At 38.2% G+C, this 16,337-nt stretch overlaps 1 protein-coding gene across 4 annotated transcripts in view; it reads left to right on the top strand.

Annotated features, from left to right (window-relative positions):
• Nucleotides 1-16,337, top strand: part of CDH8 (cadherin 8) — a 219,460-nt gene that overhangs the window by 110,843 nt on the left and 92,280 nt on the right. For all 4 annotated transcript variants that reach the window (XM_090062129.1, XM_090062127.1, XM_090062126.1 and 1 more), the window contains one exon: nucleotides 1,264-1,383. In XM_090062129.1, coding sequence (XP_089918255.1) covers nucleotides 1,264-1,383 — 120 coding nt within the window. The remainder of the gene's footprint in view (nucleotides 1-1,263; nucleotides 1,384-16,337) is intronic.

Raw genomic sequence — 16,337 nt, 5'->3', positions numbered from 1 at the left:
CCTACCATCCATACAGAGAGGCAGTGAACGGTAGCCTCCTTCTACCTATGCTCGTACTACCTCTGCTATAGTACAACCCCGTATCTTACCCCAGCTATTACATGACATTAAGTGTGCAGGCCAGAAACCTACATGTTATAGCTGTATGCAGAATCATCACCAAGATGCAGACGTGCACAGAGCTGCACAAAACTTGGCAGCTTCATGCCTCCCTCACATGTGGCAAGGACAGGAAGTGAGGGGTGGGGAAAAGGTGAAAGGAGTCCTGCTACTCTTACATTCCTATTTAACAGCCAGGTATAATTGGGGTTCAACAGCACAATGAGGTAAGGAGGCAATGGTAATAGACTTAGAGCAGGGTAAATGTTTTGATGGGTGCTGTAATTCTTTCCCCTTCCATACATGTTCCAGCTCCTGGGAACGTAATTCAGGGCTGAACCTTGCCGCAGCTCCATTTCTCTCCTTCACTAGATATTGTTTTTATCATATATGCATTGACTTAATTAGCATTATCAGCATATTTTTAAGTTTTCCAAAAGTCTATGGCAAAAGTAATGGGGCCTGCTTAAATTTCATTTGGTGCACCTTGCTCACAATCAGAAGCTACAGTGTAATCTAAGAAATTCAATGAATAATTTCTTCGTCTTTTGCTTTCTTTCTTGGACAAACTACTGAAAAAATATATACCAGTGACTGGGCAGTAGACCCCCCTCAGTGATAGAGACTAATTTCAGAGACAGTAGTCAGTGCTCTGTCCACATCAAGTCATCACTGTAGCTGGAAGCCAAGGAAAGAAAGAAAATCCCTTTTTATGATTTCTTTTCTATGCAGCCACTGTAACTTAGGTTCTTTCAAATGTGCTTTTTCAAAACTTAAATGCAACATATTATATTGTATTATTAACCTTGTATTTTATATCCCTTTGATATAATTCCTTTGCAAATGCTTGAAGTCTACATAGATCTAACAAGAAGCTTTAAAATGCATTCTACAAAGGAACCTTAAATAATACAGCTACTTAAAAGGTTTTTCTTTACATAGGACTTTGGTGTGGTGGCATATTTCTTTTTGAAGGAAAATGTTTTGACTGTGTTCACTAAATATTATAAGTCATGATTGATGACTTTTTTCCCTTTTATTAATATATCCTACCTCAGATATTTCTGCATAACTTCAAGCAAATAGATTTTTTAAATAAAGAAATGCACGTATCTGTGGGAAAACCTGAAATGTTAATTAAATATGTATGTATTTTTTAACTAGGTACCTTTGTTACTAAAGTAACAGCTACAGATGCAGACGATCCGGTTTATGGAAACAGTGCAAAGCTGGTTTATAGCATTTTGGAAGGACAGCCTTATTTTTCAATTGAACCACACACAGGTGGGTGACCCTGAATTATGAATCTCTAGGTTATATTCACATAAGCAAAAGTGCTGCTTGCATATGTCACTCAAGCAAATTTAAAGATGATGCCTAAGTAGGTGTTTGCTGGCATCAGTCAGTTTGTAATTCACAAGTACCTGACTCATTTCCCATCATGGTCTTGTGGTGGGCCAGTAGGGGCTGCTCCTGCATTGAGCCACTCACCTCACTGCGCCCGACCACCTTCCAGGCTCCGAGTGCCTCCCTAAGGGTGCCTCGCATCTGGCTGACCCCCTTCCTGGAGCACACTCACTAGCTTGGGGGTAACGTAAGCTGCCTACCATGTGTGGCTGGCACAAGGAGGTGGGTGGCTCAACACAGGAGCACCCCCTACTGACCTGCCACAGTCTAATGTTGCAAAAGTAAAAAAAACAAAAAAAAAAACAACCTATGTTAGTGAGTGACACTGACAGTAAAACGAAGGCCAGTGCTGCAAGTTACTGAAGTAAAATTCAAGGTTATGTGACTGCTGTACGGCTAACACCTACCTAGAGGCTGCAGAATTTGTCCTGAAGATTTGACTGAATACGATTTATTTTTCAGTAAGAGAGAATTGTACCATTGCTAGGTAAAGACTGTGGAGTTAGCTTTGTTTTAATTAGTCTACTTTGTGTTTCATGTTAAGAAATATTTTGACTTTTTTTTCTTATCTGAGGGATCCAGAAAGGGAAAGAACATTATACTGAGTTGTGATATAATGTTTTATTAACATGAATATTCAGTCACACGAGAAAGCACCATGAATGTGTGTTTGATATGCAGGTCGTCTCAAACAATTGCTAATAAAGCCAAGTTCTCATTGTTAATTTTGCATTTCTCACATTTACAGCAGAGCTACTTAGAACTATACTAGATGCATTTTTTTCGGCAATTTGATATTGTTTTTCATAGAAGTTATTTGCTAATGGAGGCTGATTTTAGTTAATTCAATTGTGCTGGTCTCAGAAGAAGGAAAATATATCTAATTTTAGAAGACCCTCAAATGACCTGAATAACTTTGCTGCTTAAGGGTAGAACATACGTATCACACCTAGTGCATAATAAGAAATCTTCCAAGCATGCCACAGAAGGTCTGATCAGGAAAAAAAAATAATTAAATTGTATTCAATTAAAATAAATCAGAGTTCATCTCAACTAACAATTTTGCTTGGCTTCAGATAGTTTGCCCTAGGAAAAATCATTTTTATTTCATCAACTATGTCAAAATGTAAAGGCATCTGCGGATCCATACTATTACTTTATGGATTTGCTGTATGTTAAAATCACCCTACTAATGTTTTTTTGGGGGGAGGTTGAAAAAAAAAAAATCAAAAGCAGCCATGGTTCTAGAAATCACCTTATGTGAATCAACTCTATGAAAAAAATCTGAGCATAATGCAATAAAATAACAGAGCTGTGAGAATGGTATGAGTGACATAGGGGAGAGTCCCTCTTCTCAGGAAAAAGTTTTCTTATCCAAGCTAAAGATCACATATGTAACATCAAGCAACAGCATATACAGGAGCAAATTCCTAACTCTGGTGAATCCCTTTCATGATTTTAGGATATATGGCTTGTTTTTTCTATTATACTTTTCACACTTCAGATATTACAAATTATTGTATATGGTAATGACTTCAGTTAGATATATTGGTAATGCATTGAATTCAACATCTAGTTTAAGGTCTGCTTCAGACATCAGAGTCTTTTTAGGAAGACAAATAAGTTTACAAGACTCCGAGAAGGAATATATCAGGAATAACAGAATGACATGAAGGAAAAGAAAACTTTAGTCGGAATATCATGGAAAAAAAAACAGTGAGTTATATAAGGCAGTGAAATCATTACTCAAGGGAACAAGTGGAATTCCCAAGGCTGGAAATATTTGAAATTAGACTGAAGAAAGTACTAAACACCATACAACAAAACTGCATAAGTGAGAGGATGGATATCGCTAGGTGATTTAAGTGAGAGGATGGAAATAATTAGATGATTTAATTTCATACAACAATACTGCATAAGTGAGAGGATGGATATCATTAGATGATTTAATGGGCCTTTCCCATCACCAATGTCTTATTTTCTAAGGAACAGCTCACAGCACACATTTCCTGTCCTTTAGCATTTCTCAACAGCTTTCACACCAAGCTGTATCCTGGGAAAAGACAGCCCATTACTTCTGTTCAAGATGATCTTCATGGCACATATCCCAAACCGGAAAATTTGTGAATTTGCCTTAGGTTTATTTCCTTTAAAATTTTGCTTAACGTAGTGAAATGAGAATTTATCAGCCAAGAAACCAGGGTTTTATGGTCATAAAAGGCAGTGAAAATTCTGAGACTCTTTTTGTGAATCTGCAAATGATGATTTCTTTCCTGTTCCACAACCATTAAGTTTTCATCTTAATTTTCAGTTATCAAAAAATCAGTGAGCAGCAGCATTAAAAAAAATGGTAAATTATTTTTTTCTAAAATGCAGTTGAAAACCCTGCTACAAACCCTTAGAGGTAATGTTTAGTTCTGCAATTTACTGCAGACCCAAGGAGTGTACCTACTCATTTATCCCCAGTTTGGTTCCTGGTTCTCTCCTCTCTCCAGAGCTGTGTATGGTATATGTGGTACAGCTTACATGACCCTTTATATGAGCACATCTATATTGGCTGGTATGTTAGGCGTGGAGCCATAATCCCACCCTTTCTGTTCCTGCTTTCTGCCTACTGCTGTGATAAGTGGAGCCCCACAGACTCTATTCTACCCTCCATACTTCTACCTATGAAGTGGATTGCCAGGACATGGGAGCTGAGAGGCACATTTTTTACATGGGGCATGAGATTTCATATAAGCCTGTGTATTATTTTCATTGCTTTATATTTGAAATATTGCAGGATTTCCTATAGATAGGGTCATTAAGGTAGATCCTCACTCCCATAGGGAAATCATGAATGCTAAATCATACAAACACCACCAGTGTACTCCTATAAAAAAAAGAAATGCTCTGTTTATTGGCAAATCAAAATGGTGTAGGTCTATACAAACTACAGAGTTCCCATTACACAAGAACTGTAAAGGTTAAAACAGCAGAATACAGGCTGCACCTGAAGTTGTTCTAAGGAGCAGAATTGCCTTTAGAAATTGGTAAAGAAATATGCTGCAGATTTTCTTGTAATCTGAATATTTGGGAGCAATAGGTATGATAATATCATTTACATACTATGGGCAATTTTATGGGCTGTTACATGAAGTTGTGTAAAGCCAATAGTAATATATCAACTATAGCTACAATTCTGAGCCATTTGTGGCATTGTAAATTTCACCTTCCTGAGGTAGCGATGCATAAAACATGCAAATGACCGAATCTCTGGAGTTCAGCAGCTTTACAATTTGTAGAGTATTGCTGTTAACAAGAACAGGTGGAGGGAGGGGCACATATTAACCAAGATAAGATGCCTGCGGCTTTAATGGAGAACGCAGAATGAAAGTAGACAGTCAGGTTATTTCTTCAACCCTAGCAATGCAAGCAATCATAACTAGTCATTTCCCCATAAAACAAATTACCAAACAGGTTTGGCAAAGGTACTATTAATCCTGTGCATGAGAATGTGTATGGTATTTTCTTTCTTTCTTTTTTTTTTTAACTCCTGGGATGTGCTTGACTATGACAATGGGCAACCATATTGACTTAGTTGAATGGGTCAGACTAAGGTTTTGTCTGAAAAAGCAGCAAATTTGTAGGTGATCCTGCAAAAGGAGACAATACTTCAAAGAGAGTAATGCTTTTCTACATTTTCCCCATGATTATATTTCCCCACATCCATGCAAAATCTTTCAAATATGTTTGAAGTAGTGCAGACACTTGAAACGGATATCATTTCTCTAGTGCTGTGTTCCAGAAAAAAAGCATTCTTTTACTGATGAACAAACATATATGCAAGTGCAGGTGGTGTAAAAATGTGTGTGTGTATCTATATATGTATACACACAAATTTTGTACACATGCACATATGTGTGTATACAAAAATATGTGTGTGTGTATAAATATATATACATAAATGTGTGGGTGTATGTGTGTGTGTATGTGTGTACATATACACACACACGCACACACACGTATACACATAGACATATATGGCCAGATTCACACCTGTGCAAATAACAGTTATAGTAGTTGTTCCTCTTCTGTTCAGGTTTAATTCTGGATAAGCATGACCTTGATTTATACTTCTTTTACAATGGTCCTTCAGCCTCTGGCTGTGGCAGAAGAGCAGAATTGCCAGAAGCTTCCGTAGTCACCTCTCCCCCTACCACTTCACTGGCCAACCCACTCCCTGGACTTCATTCTGCACTGGCTGGACCTTGCTGTAAAAATGATATGGAGCTACAAGACCTGGCTCTAGGTGTATATGAAGCCTGTTGTACTTCAAGGTTGCCCTAAGTGGAGTCTTACCCCTGTTCTGTTACACCCAGCTATTTGTCACAAACAGATTTCAGGATCTCAGACCATTGGCTGAGACTTTGATACCCCTTTTTATTTTGTCTGTGGGAGCACTTCCATACTGATGGATATGCAGGCATAACTAGTGGCAGATGATCCATGTCATTTTTCCATTACTGTGCATTAAAAAAATGCAGACACGTGCAGTATTTCTTCAGTTACAAATTTGCAAATGTTGCTATATAGGTGTATGCCCATGACAGAAAGCAATCTAGGGATTCTTATTCCATTAAATGTCATTTTTATGGTATGGGGAGAACACCTTTTTTTCAGTTATGGATGTAATTCTCCCCTCTTTTTCCACCATCTTCTAGAGATGAGTTTTAACACAGCTGCTGGTTCATTAGTTTGGGGAAAAATATTAAAACAAAGACAGAAATTATGTTTGACAGGTCAGACTTACACGGTTATGAAACCAAATTAGTGATGTAACTCATATTGGACTAAATAAATGTAACCTCCAAAAATCATGACTGTTATGTGTCAAACCAATATGGAGATGCAGCTTAATTTTTCCAGATTAGTTGCATGTAAATTGGAGTTCGAAAATTGTTTGTAAAGGTGTGCAAATTGCATCTATTCTTCGATAATTTACAAGCTCAGGGTAGCACTGATTTTTTCCTCTAGGGTTCCGAGATGTAGCTCAAAAACAGTATTCATTTTTCAGTTTTACCAAGGATATTAAATCCTTTCAGTCAGTTTTACAATATGATTATCATAATGGAGTATAATCTGAAGTGACACTGTTCCACAATATGGAGATGGCAGAAGAAATATATTTTCAACTCTGACTTATTTACATTTCATATGAACTTACTGAAATAATGTCACTCCTACACTATCTTTGAAACATGGTTACATGAATGAGGCAAAGTAAGTCATCCCCTTCGTATAGTAGAAGACACAGTATGTTGTTCAAACAAAACCCTTAAATTATATTTATAAAGCAATAAAAGTTTTAAAAGAATATTAAAAGCTGCTGCCATGGAAATGATCACAGAATGACATGGTCAGAGCTTGATTGAATAAAACATTTTCAAAATACAACTCGGGAGATTTAGAGAGTTGAGAGTGCTTCCTGTGGGGGCATGCATGTATAGGTCAGTAGCTTGAATTTAGCTCTGAGTATTAGTGAGCAAATGTCATTTCCACTCTGGAGCTGGTCTGTATGAAACTAATGTAGTTTGTAGTAGAGGGGGGCTCATATGAAAGCACAGCTTCAGCAATTAACGCTCATGCTGGAAGTCTCAGCAGAGGAGCTAAGATATGAAGGCTATGTTATGTTCCCAGTATTTGTGCTGAAAAATATCTTACTGAATGAAAAGTGCCTTTGATTTCAATAAGCAAATGAAGGACTGGATTCAAGTCAGCCGATTTGAATGGGAGTGCCTGCTGGGTTAGTGTAAATTGACCTCATCAGGATAAATTTCCGGGTTGGATTTAAGGCTATAAGCTAGACACTGCACAGACCCTTCTCTAGTCCTCCTCTTCTCTTGAAGCTAGCGTACTGAATGGCTGAAAAGGGGAGCTGTATGGGGCCGGAAGGAAGGATAGAAACCAGAAAGTGTGCATTTCTCTGAGAAGGATGTTGCCCTGGAAGAGAAAGGTCCTTTCTCAGTGCAGAGAGCTAGAAGCCTAGACCTCTGTTCCTAATGAGAAACTCACCCAGTGTAGTGAGAAGGGTATAGGCTGGTAGCTAGAGCTTATGACAAAGCCCAGAGATGCAGGCTCAGGTCCTGGCTAGGCAAAAGGAGCTTAGATCCTGACTCTTCCATTTCCCTGGCAAGTGCCCTAACTACTAAGTTAAAAGCTGTGCGTCTCCTCTTCTGTTTTACTTCTTGCAGGTGTGCACACTGGGCAATCCTAGTTCACCATAAAAGGACTAGTATCCAGAACTCCATGTAAGTGTCAAGAACTGCAGTTACAGTGACATACAGATGTTACAATTAGCTTGACCTAATGGCCCCCCTGATACCAGCAAGCCCCCTCCATGGAACTACCAGTCCCACCCTGAGTTATGTGCATCAGGCGCCCTGCACCGCTGCTGGCACCAGCCAGTGTCTACACACTGCTTCCAGTCTACCATTACACGTCTTAAAGTAAGCCACATGATCATAGGCCAGATGCAGCAAATGTTTGTACATACCCTATGTGGCTACCTATGTTTAACTGAGGCATGGGAAGGGCAAGATTTGACCCCATATCCCTCCCTCCCTGAGATACCTGGTGGTTTTCAAGCTGGGGCATGTAAATAAGTATGCAAATTTAATGTGTGAAAACTGCCTGCAGATAATCAGGCACGACTTGTATTTCAGCACCTTCTGATTCTTTGCTCTTTTATCTCCCTCCTCCCATTCTGCCTTGCTGCTCAGAATTTAGTACAACAGAAAACAAATAAACTATAATCACAAACAGCATAAATTATAGCTCTCCAAAACTGCAGATGTTTCTGACAATTTATTTCTCCTGTCAAGCCTGAAAATCACCCATTTTATTAATAATGTTACATTATATAGTAATATTTAAATGCCCTGAGAATCCTGCATGCAGATATAAGTTCCTTCATTATAAAAAGGCTATTGAAAGCCTAGAAAAAGTTCAAAGCAGGGCAGCTGAGGTGAGACCCACTAAAGAATGCAACATGTCATGTGAGTTTGATTGAACTTAATTTGTGTAAAGTATATAAAAGGTGATTAAGGAAGGATATGAAATCACAGTACAAATATTTGAGAGGTGTTAATAAGAGCGACGGGAAGGGACTGTTTCTGTAATTATGCCTGATAAAATGGCAATGTAACACTCTCAGAATAGACAGAGTAATGGAAAAATTGTGGTTTGATACAAGAAATAATCTGCAACAAAGACGGAAGTGCAATGAACTGTCTGGGAGGGGAGATGAGAAATTTTCAATATAGGCTTTCGAAATAGTGTAAATTTAACCAGCGGGATTTGTGTAGAGCAGGGGCTGGCAATTATTTTGGGCAGTGGGCCTTACTGAGCTTTGGCAAGCCATCGAGGGCCACATGACAGGCAGTCCAGGGCAGATAAATATTAATTTTCTAAATTTTTTAGGGGCCCCATGGGTTGAATAGAATGGCCTGGGCCGCATTTTGCCCACCCCCTGGTTTAGAGAGAGGACTTGTTCACAGCCTGGATTGAGCTGCCAGCTGTGTAGTACTGCTACCAAATACCACAGGTTTAAATTTTGCCTTTAAACAAATTAGAATAGCTCTTGTGGTGGGGCATTCTGGACCAAATTTATTCCCCCTGCAAAATGCAAGCACAGCTCAATCACGTGCTCATTGACCTGTGTTGCCAAAAGTGACAGTAATAATGAAGGTCCCGTAGGACGGGCTACAAGAGCATGTACTCAGGATCTCTGGAGAGCTTACGCTTGCAGCTGGCATGCCCTATAGTCACACCTTAATTTTGCTGCATGGAAATACCTTCAGCAGTTGCACACGGTTACCAGCTGCTGAAAAAATGGGATTTCCACCTATGCAACTGAGAGCAGAATTTGACCTCTTAGTTTTCAGAAAAAGTAGAAACTGATCCACTCCTTTCAATAAGCCATGTGAAGTGTGAAGCCCATTGCCAACAATTTCAGTATCACAACTACACATACAGTGGTACAAACTGGTCATTTTAGAAGGTTTCAGAAGACTATAACAACCTAGGGCCATTGTGTAGTGGAGAAGAGTATAACACATTTTTTCACCTCTCAGTGTCAGTGTTCCTGGAATAAATGTCTTTCAAGATTGATTTTTTTTTTTAGTCTTTGAATTAGCCATGGGGAGAGGGTTAATACAGAAGTCTGTTATGAGCCTAACACTGATTATTTTCCACATCATCTTTCCGGTTCTTGTTCATTGAAGGGAAAAATCACAGTTGCACTGATCACAATTACATTGTTGTCAATACAGAGTACCTTTGCTGAAATCTATAGGGCGTCAGATTAAAATGGGACAGCTAAAGTTTGGTTGTGGCTACAGTTACCATAGTTTTTTTGGTCTGACAGTGCTAGATTCAGTGCTGAAGATGCCCTTACACTCCCACCTTTTCAAAGCTACCATGCCATTTTTCCCGACATTGTTTACTAAGCTCACTTTATCCCTAGGAGATGTGCTAGGGCATTTATAAGGCTAACTGTCCTCCTTAGCAGATCCTGGAAGTTGTCTTGGTGATGACCCAGTAGAGAGAGAGGATTTTGTAGAGAGATTTCTAGTGCAAAAGACATGAGGCTCAATCCTGCAGTCCTTGCTTTTGTTCAATACTCTAAAGGACAACTCTTCTGCTTAAGGGCTGAAAGACTGAAGCCATCAGCAGCAGGAAGAGAAGAGCTGTCTTTTCATATTAATAAGGGCAGGGTTTAACCTCTTTGGAGATGTTTAAAAACATGTTAGATAATTTGTAGTTGGAAAAGCAGAATGACTTATGATCAAGAGGGGCTTGAATCTGAACGTTTCTGCCTCTCAAATATGTGTTATAATATTGCTACTAATAATAACTATTGTTGTTGTTGTTGTGTTGGTATTTAGATTATTATTAGTACCATAAGTCACAGTTCTCAAATTTTGGATTGATAGCTCAGTGCTACTAGCTTTGTTTGGTCCGAGGTATTTTCCAAACTTGAAGGAAGAAGGTCTGCTTTTTTTAAATTTACTTTGATGTCCTACTTAATCATGTTTGGTAGATTTGCTTTGATGAATATAATTAGGGATAAACCAGAAATGTAAAGCAGGGTCTGGAAAGCCTGGTCACAGCCAGAAAACTTGATTCAGATCCCTCTTTCAGGAACTAGGAAAGGCCATTGCCAGCCTCTGGTGCTGAGAAACAAAACTTAGGAATGGGTCCTGTTTGCCTGCATTAAAGGCCCTCCAATTTGTAGCTCCAGCAGAAAGAACTATTAGCAGGGAGTAGATGTTCTTTAAATAGCAGTACCCACAGAAATGCACTACAGAAGTATGTGATATACCCATGAAGCTTTGGCTCATGTGAGGCTTCTCTCCCAGAAAAGAGCAGTGGACTGATATAGAGTATTACAAGAATAAGAGATTTATATGATTTGCGTTTAGATATAGATGGGTGAAGGATTTGGATAGGTCAGTTGAGGTCTGCCTGAGCCTAGAAGAGCCATCCATCTGGGTTTGGTTGGTTAAAATTCATTCTCTAACACAGCCAATAGTACATGTGGGACTGATGTAACCAGCTTTTATGTCCATGCCTCTGTGACCTCCCCAGCTCAAACAATAAGGTATCTATTGACAGCTGGCTTGATGGCAGCCTCCTTTGAAATAACTCCTTAGTAAAGCCAGGATTTACACCTCTGGACCACTAGCAAGATGCTACCTACTCTGCTACCATTCTCCAGACACATGATAAAAATACACATTTTGAGTTGGCAGCTTTCAGATCCCAGCCTTGCATGTCTGTAGTTTCTATAATTACAGAGAAAGCCCTATGTTAAGAAAATACTAAGTGTTCCAAGTCAATCACTGCAAAGTTAGAAAATGCCAGAATTAGGGTCACTTATACAAATGTGTTCTCCTCCTCCCTATCAAATGTATGTATGCATTATAATACAGTTTTTAATTACATGAGCACATACTATATTTTTCAACAGGGGGTCTGCTTTATTCAAAGCACAGATGGTGCCTTGTCTTTCTTCCTGTGATATTCAGGACAATTACAATTATGCTAAGCAGTATTAGAAATAAAATGTAATCCCCAAGAATCAAGGTTTAGAATCACAGAAATGTTGGGCTGCAAGGGACATCCAAAGATCATTTGGTCCCAGCCCCACACTGAGGGAGGTTGAGGTATATATGCCTAGACCATCCCAAACAACTGCTCATCTCACTTGTTCTTAATATTCTGTGGTGAAGATTTCACAGCTTCCCTAGGCAACCTTCTTCAATGTCTCGCTATATGCACAGCTAGGCAGTTTCCTCCCAATATCCAACCTAAATCTTCTTTGCTTCAAATTAAACTGTTTTCTTTGTGTCCTTTCCTCATTGGCCATAGAGAACAGTTGTTCCCATCTGCAGTACAAAATGTTAATTGCCTTACTGTACTCTTAAAACCGTCACATTTATTCTCACCATTAGTTAAGGTAACCGCCACTGAGTACCTTTAAATATTTGCCCCCAAATGACTTAATTGCATGGCAGAGAATTAAAAAGAGAAACAACTTATTTCCCTACAACTATGAAGCCCAAATAGAGGCCAATCCTATGTATGTATATTATATATTGCATTCTATATACTATAATCCTACTATGAGAGATTTTTATCACATAACAAAAAGTAGAATATATTATTTCATATGCAAAGGAAGACCTGAGTGGCCCATTTAAGAGTAATCTGGTTCAGAAAGCAGCCGCACCAATGAAGAGAAAATATACTGGAATTAAAAAATAAATCTTCTGTTCTTGTATAGAGATGCCAGTACATAAGAGACATAATAAAACAGCATTTGTCCTCCATCTTTTGTTTAACAAACAAGCAAGCTGTGCCCTCTTCCTTCTAAAGCTCCAAAAAAAAAGTGAACAGGGAAGTAGAGCATGCACAATCCTAGCTTCCCAATTAAAAAGTACAAATTATTCCAAGCATAATTAGACAACTAGGCTTGCAAGCTCCTAACCCAAAGGAACTGTGTAATAAATGTAATGACTTTTTATTAAAAATGTATGTACACCTGAGTGTAATACAGACAGTACAGTAATTGACCAGTTTATAGAGAGGAAGTCAGAATTAGCAGATCCTAATAAAGTCAATATAAAAAATGCACAAAATCTTTTGTGCTTAAAAAAAAAAAAAAAACCCGAGAGCATTTAAAAGTAGGTAATTCTCCCACGGGGAAGATTTAATGGCTAGCTGTTATTAAAGCTATTATAACCCAGATGGAAGTTTAGTCTTAATAAAAAAACTTAGAGAAAGAGTGTGGTCAAGTGACATCTTAACAGATCTATAAAATCTTTGCTACTCCCATCTGTTCGTAGCGCTGATTTCTGAAATCACTTAAAATGTGAATGGAAAAAATATCTATGACACGATATGGAGGCCCCATAGATGGGCAATATATTAGATAGTACTGGGATTAAGAGCAAAAGAACCACAGTTCTGTAGACAGATGGGAAAGGTCTTTCAAAGTAATGAATCAAAGTACCTTTCCAAGTACCAGGCTTTCATGGTCCTTTCAAAAGTTGGGCATGTTGACATGGCAGGAATCCTCCAGAGAAACATGCGAGCACATGAGATCGCTTGGGATGAAATCTCGTAGGGATGAAAGCATGAACTATCCTTCCAAGACAGGTTTTGTAAAGCTTTTGCTTGTGTTTTATTGTTTATGTTCATCCTATATTGTTGTTATGTGGAGTTTTATGAAACAATTGTAAAATAGACATTGAAATAGAATAGAGAGAGTGGAGAATAGACAACAGAAAGTAAAAATCCACGTTTCTTTGTGCTGCTTGCTTTCCCTTGCTAGCTGTAGCCTCTGACATCTTGGTTCTTTTCCCCTGATCTTTTCCAGTGTGAGACAGTGTATGTTCTTCCAAATAGGTTTTTGGAAGTAGTCCACAGGGGTGCATTTTAACTGATTCAAGTTGTGAGGCAGATTGTGCAAATTGCTCAGTGTATGCATTTAGGACCACTGTAAAAGTAAATCCCATTCTGCAGCTGTTTTATTTGCTATTGAGCAGTATGACACCAATAGCTGTTTGGGGAAAGCAACACAGCCTAAAAATGTGACTTTCACTTTAGAGGACATTTTTGTACGCTTTTGAATCGTAGGTTCTCTCTTTTTTGCCTGTCGCTATATTTCTTTTCTTGTCACTGTTTTCAAATGGAGGCCCCATAGATGGGCGATCTATTAGATACCTATTTATTGATTATAATGAAAGTGCATAGAAATATTTTCTAATTATCTCACTGACACAGCTTTTATTATGTTTCTACCTAGCCTTGAACCACTCTCAGGTTTTTCTTACTCCCCATTTGACTCAATATGGCATAAGTCCTTGACTCCCCACTTTCATCCATTAGAATCTAAATTTGGGGGGTTTCTTTTATTTATTTTTTAAATGAATGAAATAATGGTAGAGTAGTTCAACCAGCTTCATGTTTTGAGCTTTAGAGTCTGTATAAATATCAATATTTGATTTGGTGGAATGGTTTGTGAAGGCAAGTTTGAAAGTTCCAGTAGTGCCTGGGTGTACGGTTTGAGGATTGGCAAATAGACTGAAAGAAAAAAAGACTTGTAAGTTACTATTGAAATCTACTCAAAACTTTTGATCATCTCCTTTTATCATCGTATGACATATGTAAGTGAGGATGCACAGAAAAGAGCAGCATTTAATGTTTATTAATTTGGTTGAAAGAAGAAACGGAGACTTTTGTTCTTTTGTTGGATATTGCATATAGAAATACTGGTGCTGATAGTAAACTCTTGTAATTCAGGCTTGTTACACTTCAGAGACCACAACACTAACTGTGGCAATCATTTTTGGTTTTGTTGGTTTTTTTTTTTTTTTCTTGCTTTGTACCATTTTTGCTTTGTTTGAAATTGGTATTTACCTTTGTCTGTGACTTGTGGCCCATGGCAAAGGGTTTATGAACTGAAGCTTCATGAAGGGAGATGTGTAAAAACATTGAATTGACAAGGCTGTGTGGGGATCTGTAATGCAGCACTTCTGTTCTTTGAAAATCAAATCTGGAGCCTTTATTCTGATTTAGAAGGGTTTTTGTTCGGTAGTTTGTTCTGAGGTTATTTTACTCTCCCTGACTCCCTTCTCTCCACACGATAGGTGCAGTGTTGCCTGTGTCACATTTTGGAGACAAGTTAAACTATATGCCGTGGAGAACAATCCTTGAGAGTCTGGAGTTCATCAAACTGTCTCGAACATAATATCCACAAAATATTTGTTGTCCTTTCCAAGTCATTTGGAGGCCTAAATTAACTACATGAGTTAGAGAGAAAACAGATTTTAGAGAAAACTCTCTTGAGAAAACTCAATAATCCATAAACTTTTATGTGGTCCTGATTTAAGACTCATTGAAGAGTGCCTTAATGATCTTTGACTCAGGCCCAATAAGAAGAAAATTCATAATGGACCATGTTCTGCTAGCATTGCTCATCATTAATAGCATCTGACACAAGTGGTCCCACTAATTTCAGTAGGGCTGTTTTTTTAATTAATTACTAAGTAAACACGAGTAAAGTCCCTTTCATCAAGTCATAACTTGGTGGCTCCTTTTAGAGAAAGCTACTCTTATTGACTTCAGAGGCAGTGCCCGACACACAGGCTGATATAACAGGAAGCAACCCTGTTCTTTTCATCTCTGGCATGATTTTATATAATTAGGACCAGATCCTGTTTTACCTATTAAAAAGATAAGAGTGATTCTATCTGACCCAGCCCAAGTCCCTGAAAAGCTTTTGTAATGTACCAATAACTTAGCCTTAACGCTAAGTCATCCAAAACAGTAAGGAGGAGGAGAACCCAGTCCACTGCATGTGTATTAGGGGAAATTATTAAGGGCTGATGCAAACAGGTAAAATCTTTTGGCATTAACAGAGTTGCAGCTGCATATTCTGCTTCTGAATTTGGTCTATATAATTTACTGTAACTATCAGGATTCATACAATCCTGGAGATTCAGTCTTTTTGCTGCCGTATAAAGCATCTTTTTTTCTGAAGTTCGATAGTATTTAGTGGAAATCAACTCATATGCGAGAGTAAGAAGTATTTGAAGGGACCAGTAATGATTCAGTGATTTTATTTTAAAGAAATCCTGATTATAAGCCAACATGAAAACCCAGGAATTTTTTTTTTCTTGGCTTGTAAGGATATTTGTATTTTTTTCTTAAAAGCTAATGAAAACAGGGGTGTATGATTTGTCAATGGTATGTATGCCCATTGTATACAATTCTTTGTAATGTGCCATATAATCTAATTCTTCCCTGTCTTTAAAAAATGTATCTTAAGATCTTACAGAGTTCCTGTAAATGTTTCCACACAAGCAGTGCCATCCATCTCACACTTCTGTGACTATGGGCCCCTGGAAAGAGACAGTCTTCCCCAGGCCTGATAAGAATCCTCCAGCACAGTGGTTTAAAAAAGACCACTGCACTGGTGGATTAGATTTCCCTTGGCACTATTACGCTTCACTTACTACTAAGATGATTCAGTAACTTGAACTCTTTGCTCTCTTTTCACAGACAGATGATTTCATTAAAAATATGATTCAAAAACAGGATTAAAGGGGAAAAAAGAGAAAATCCTTCCCAGAGAAACTACCATATACCATGTTTTGATTTAATATGTATAGATGCTCCATAATTATTGGTCCATTTCTTTTTTTGTTCTTCCCCCCGCCCTTAATTAGAGTGATCACAACTGAATCGCATCCTTTTCCACTGGCTGTCATTTAGTTTACCAT

The sequence above is a fragment of the Crocodylus siamensis genome, chromosome 9 (genome assembly GCF_052110815.1).
Source record: "Crocodylus siamensis isolate JL-2025a chromosome 9, ASM5211081v1, whole genome shotgun sequence".
In the NCBI taxonomy this organism is placed as follows: domain Eukaryota; kingdom Metazoa; phylum Chordata; order Crocodylia; family Crocodylidae; genus Crocodylus; species Crocodylus siamensis.
This window is presented reverse-complemented; position numbering and strand designations above follow the sequence as displayed.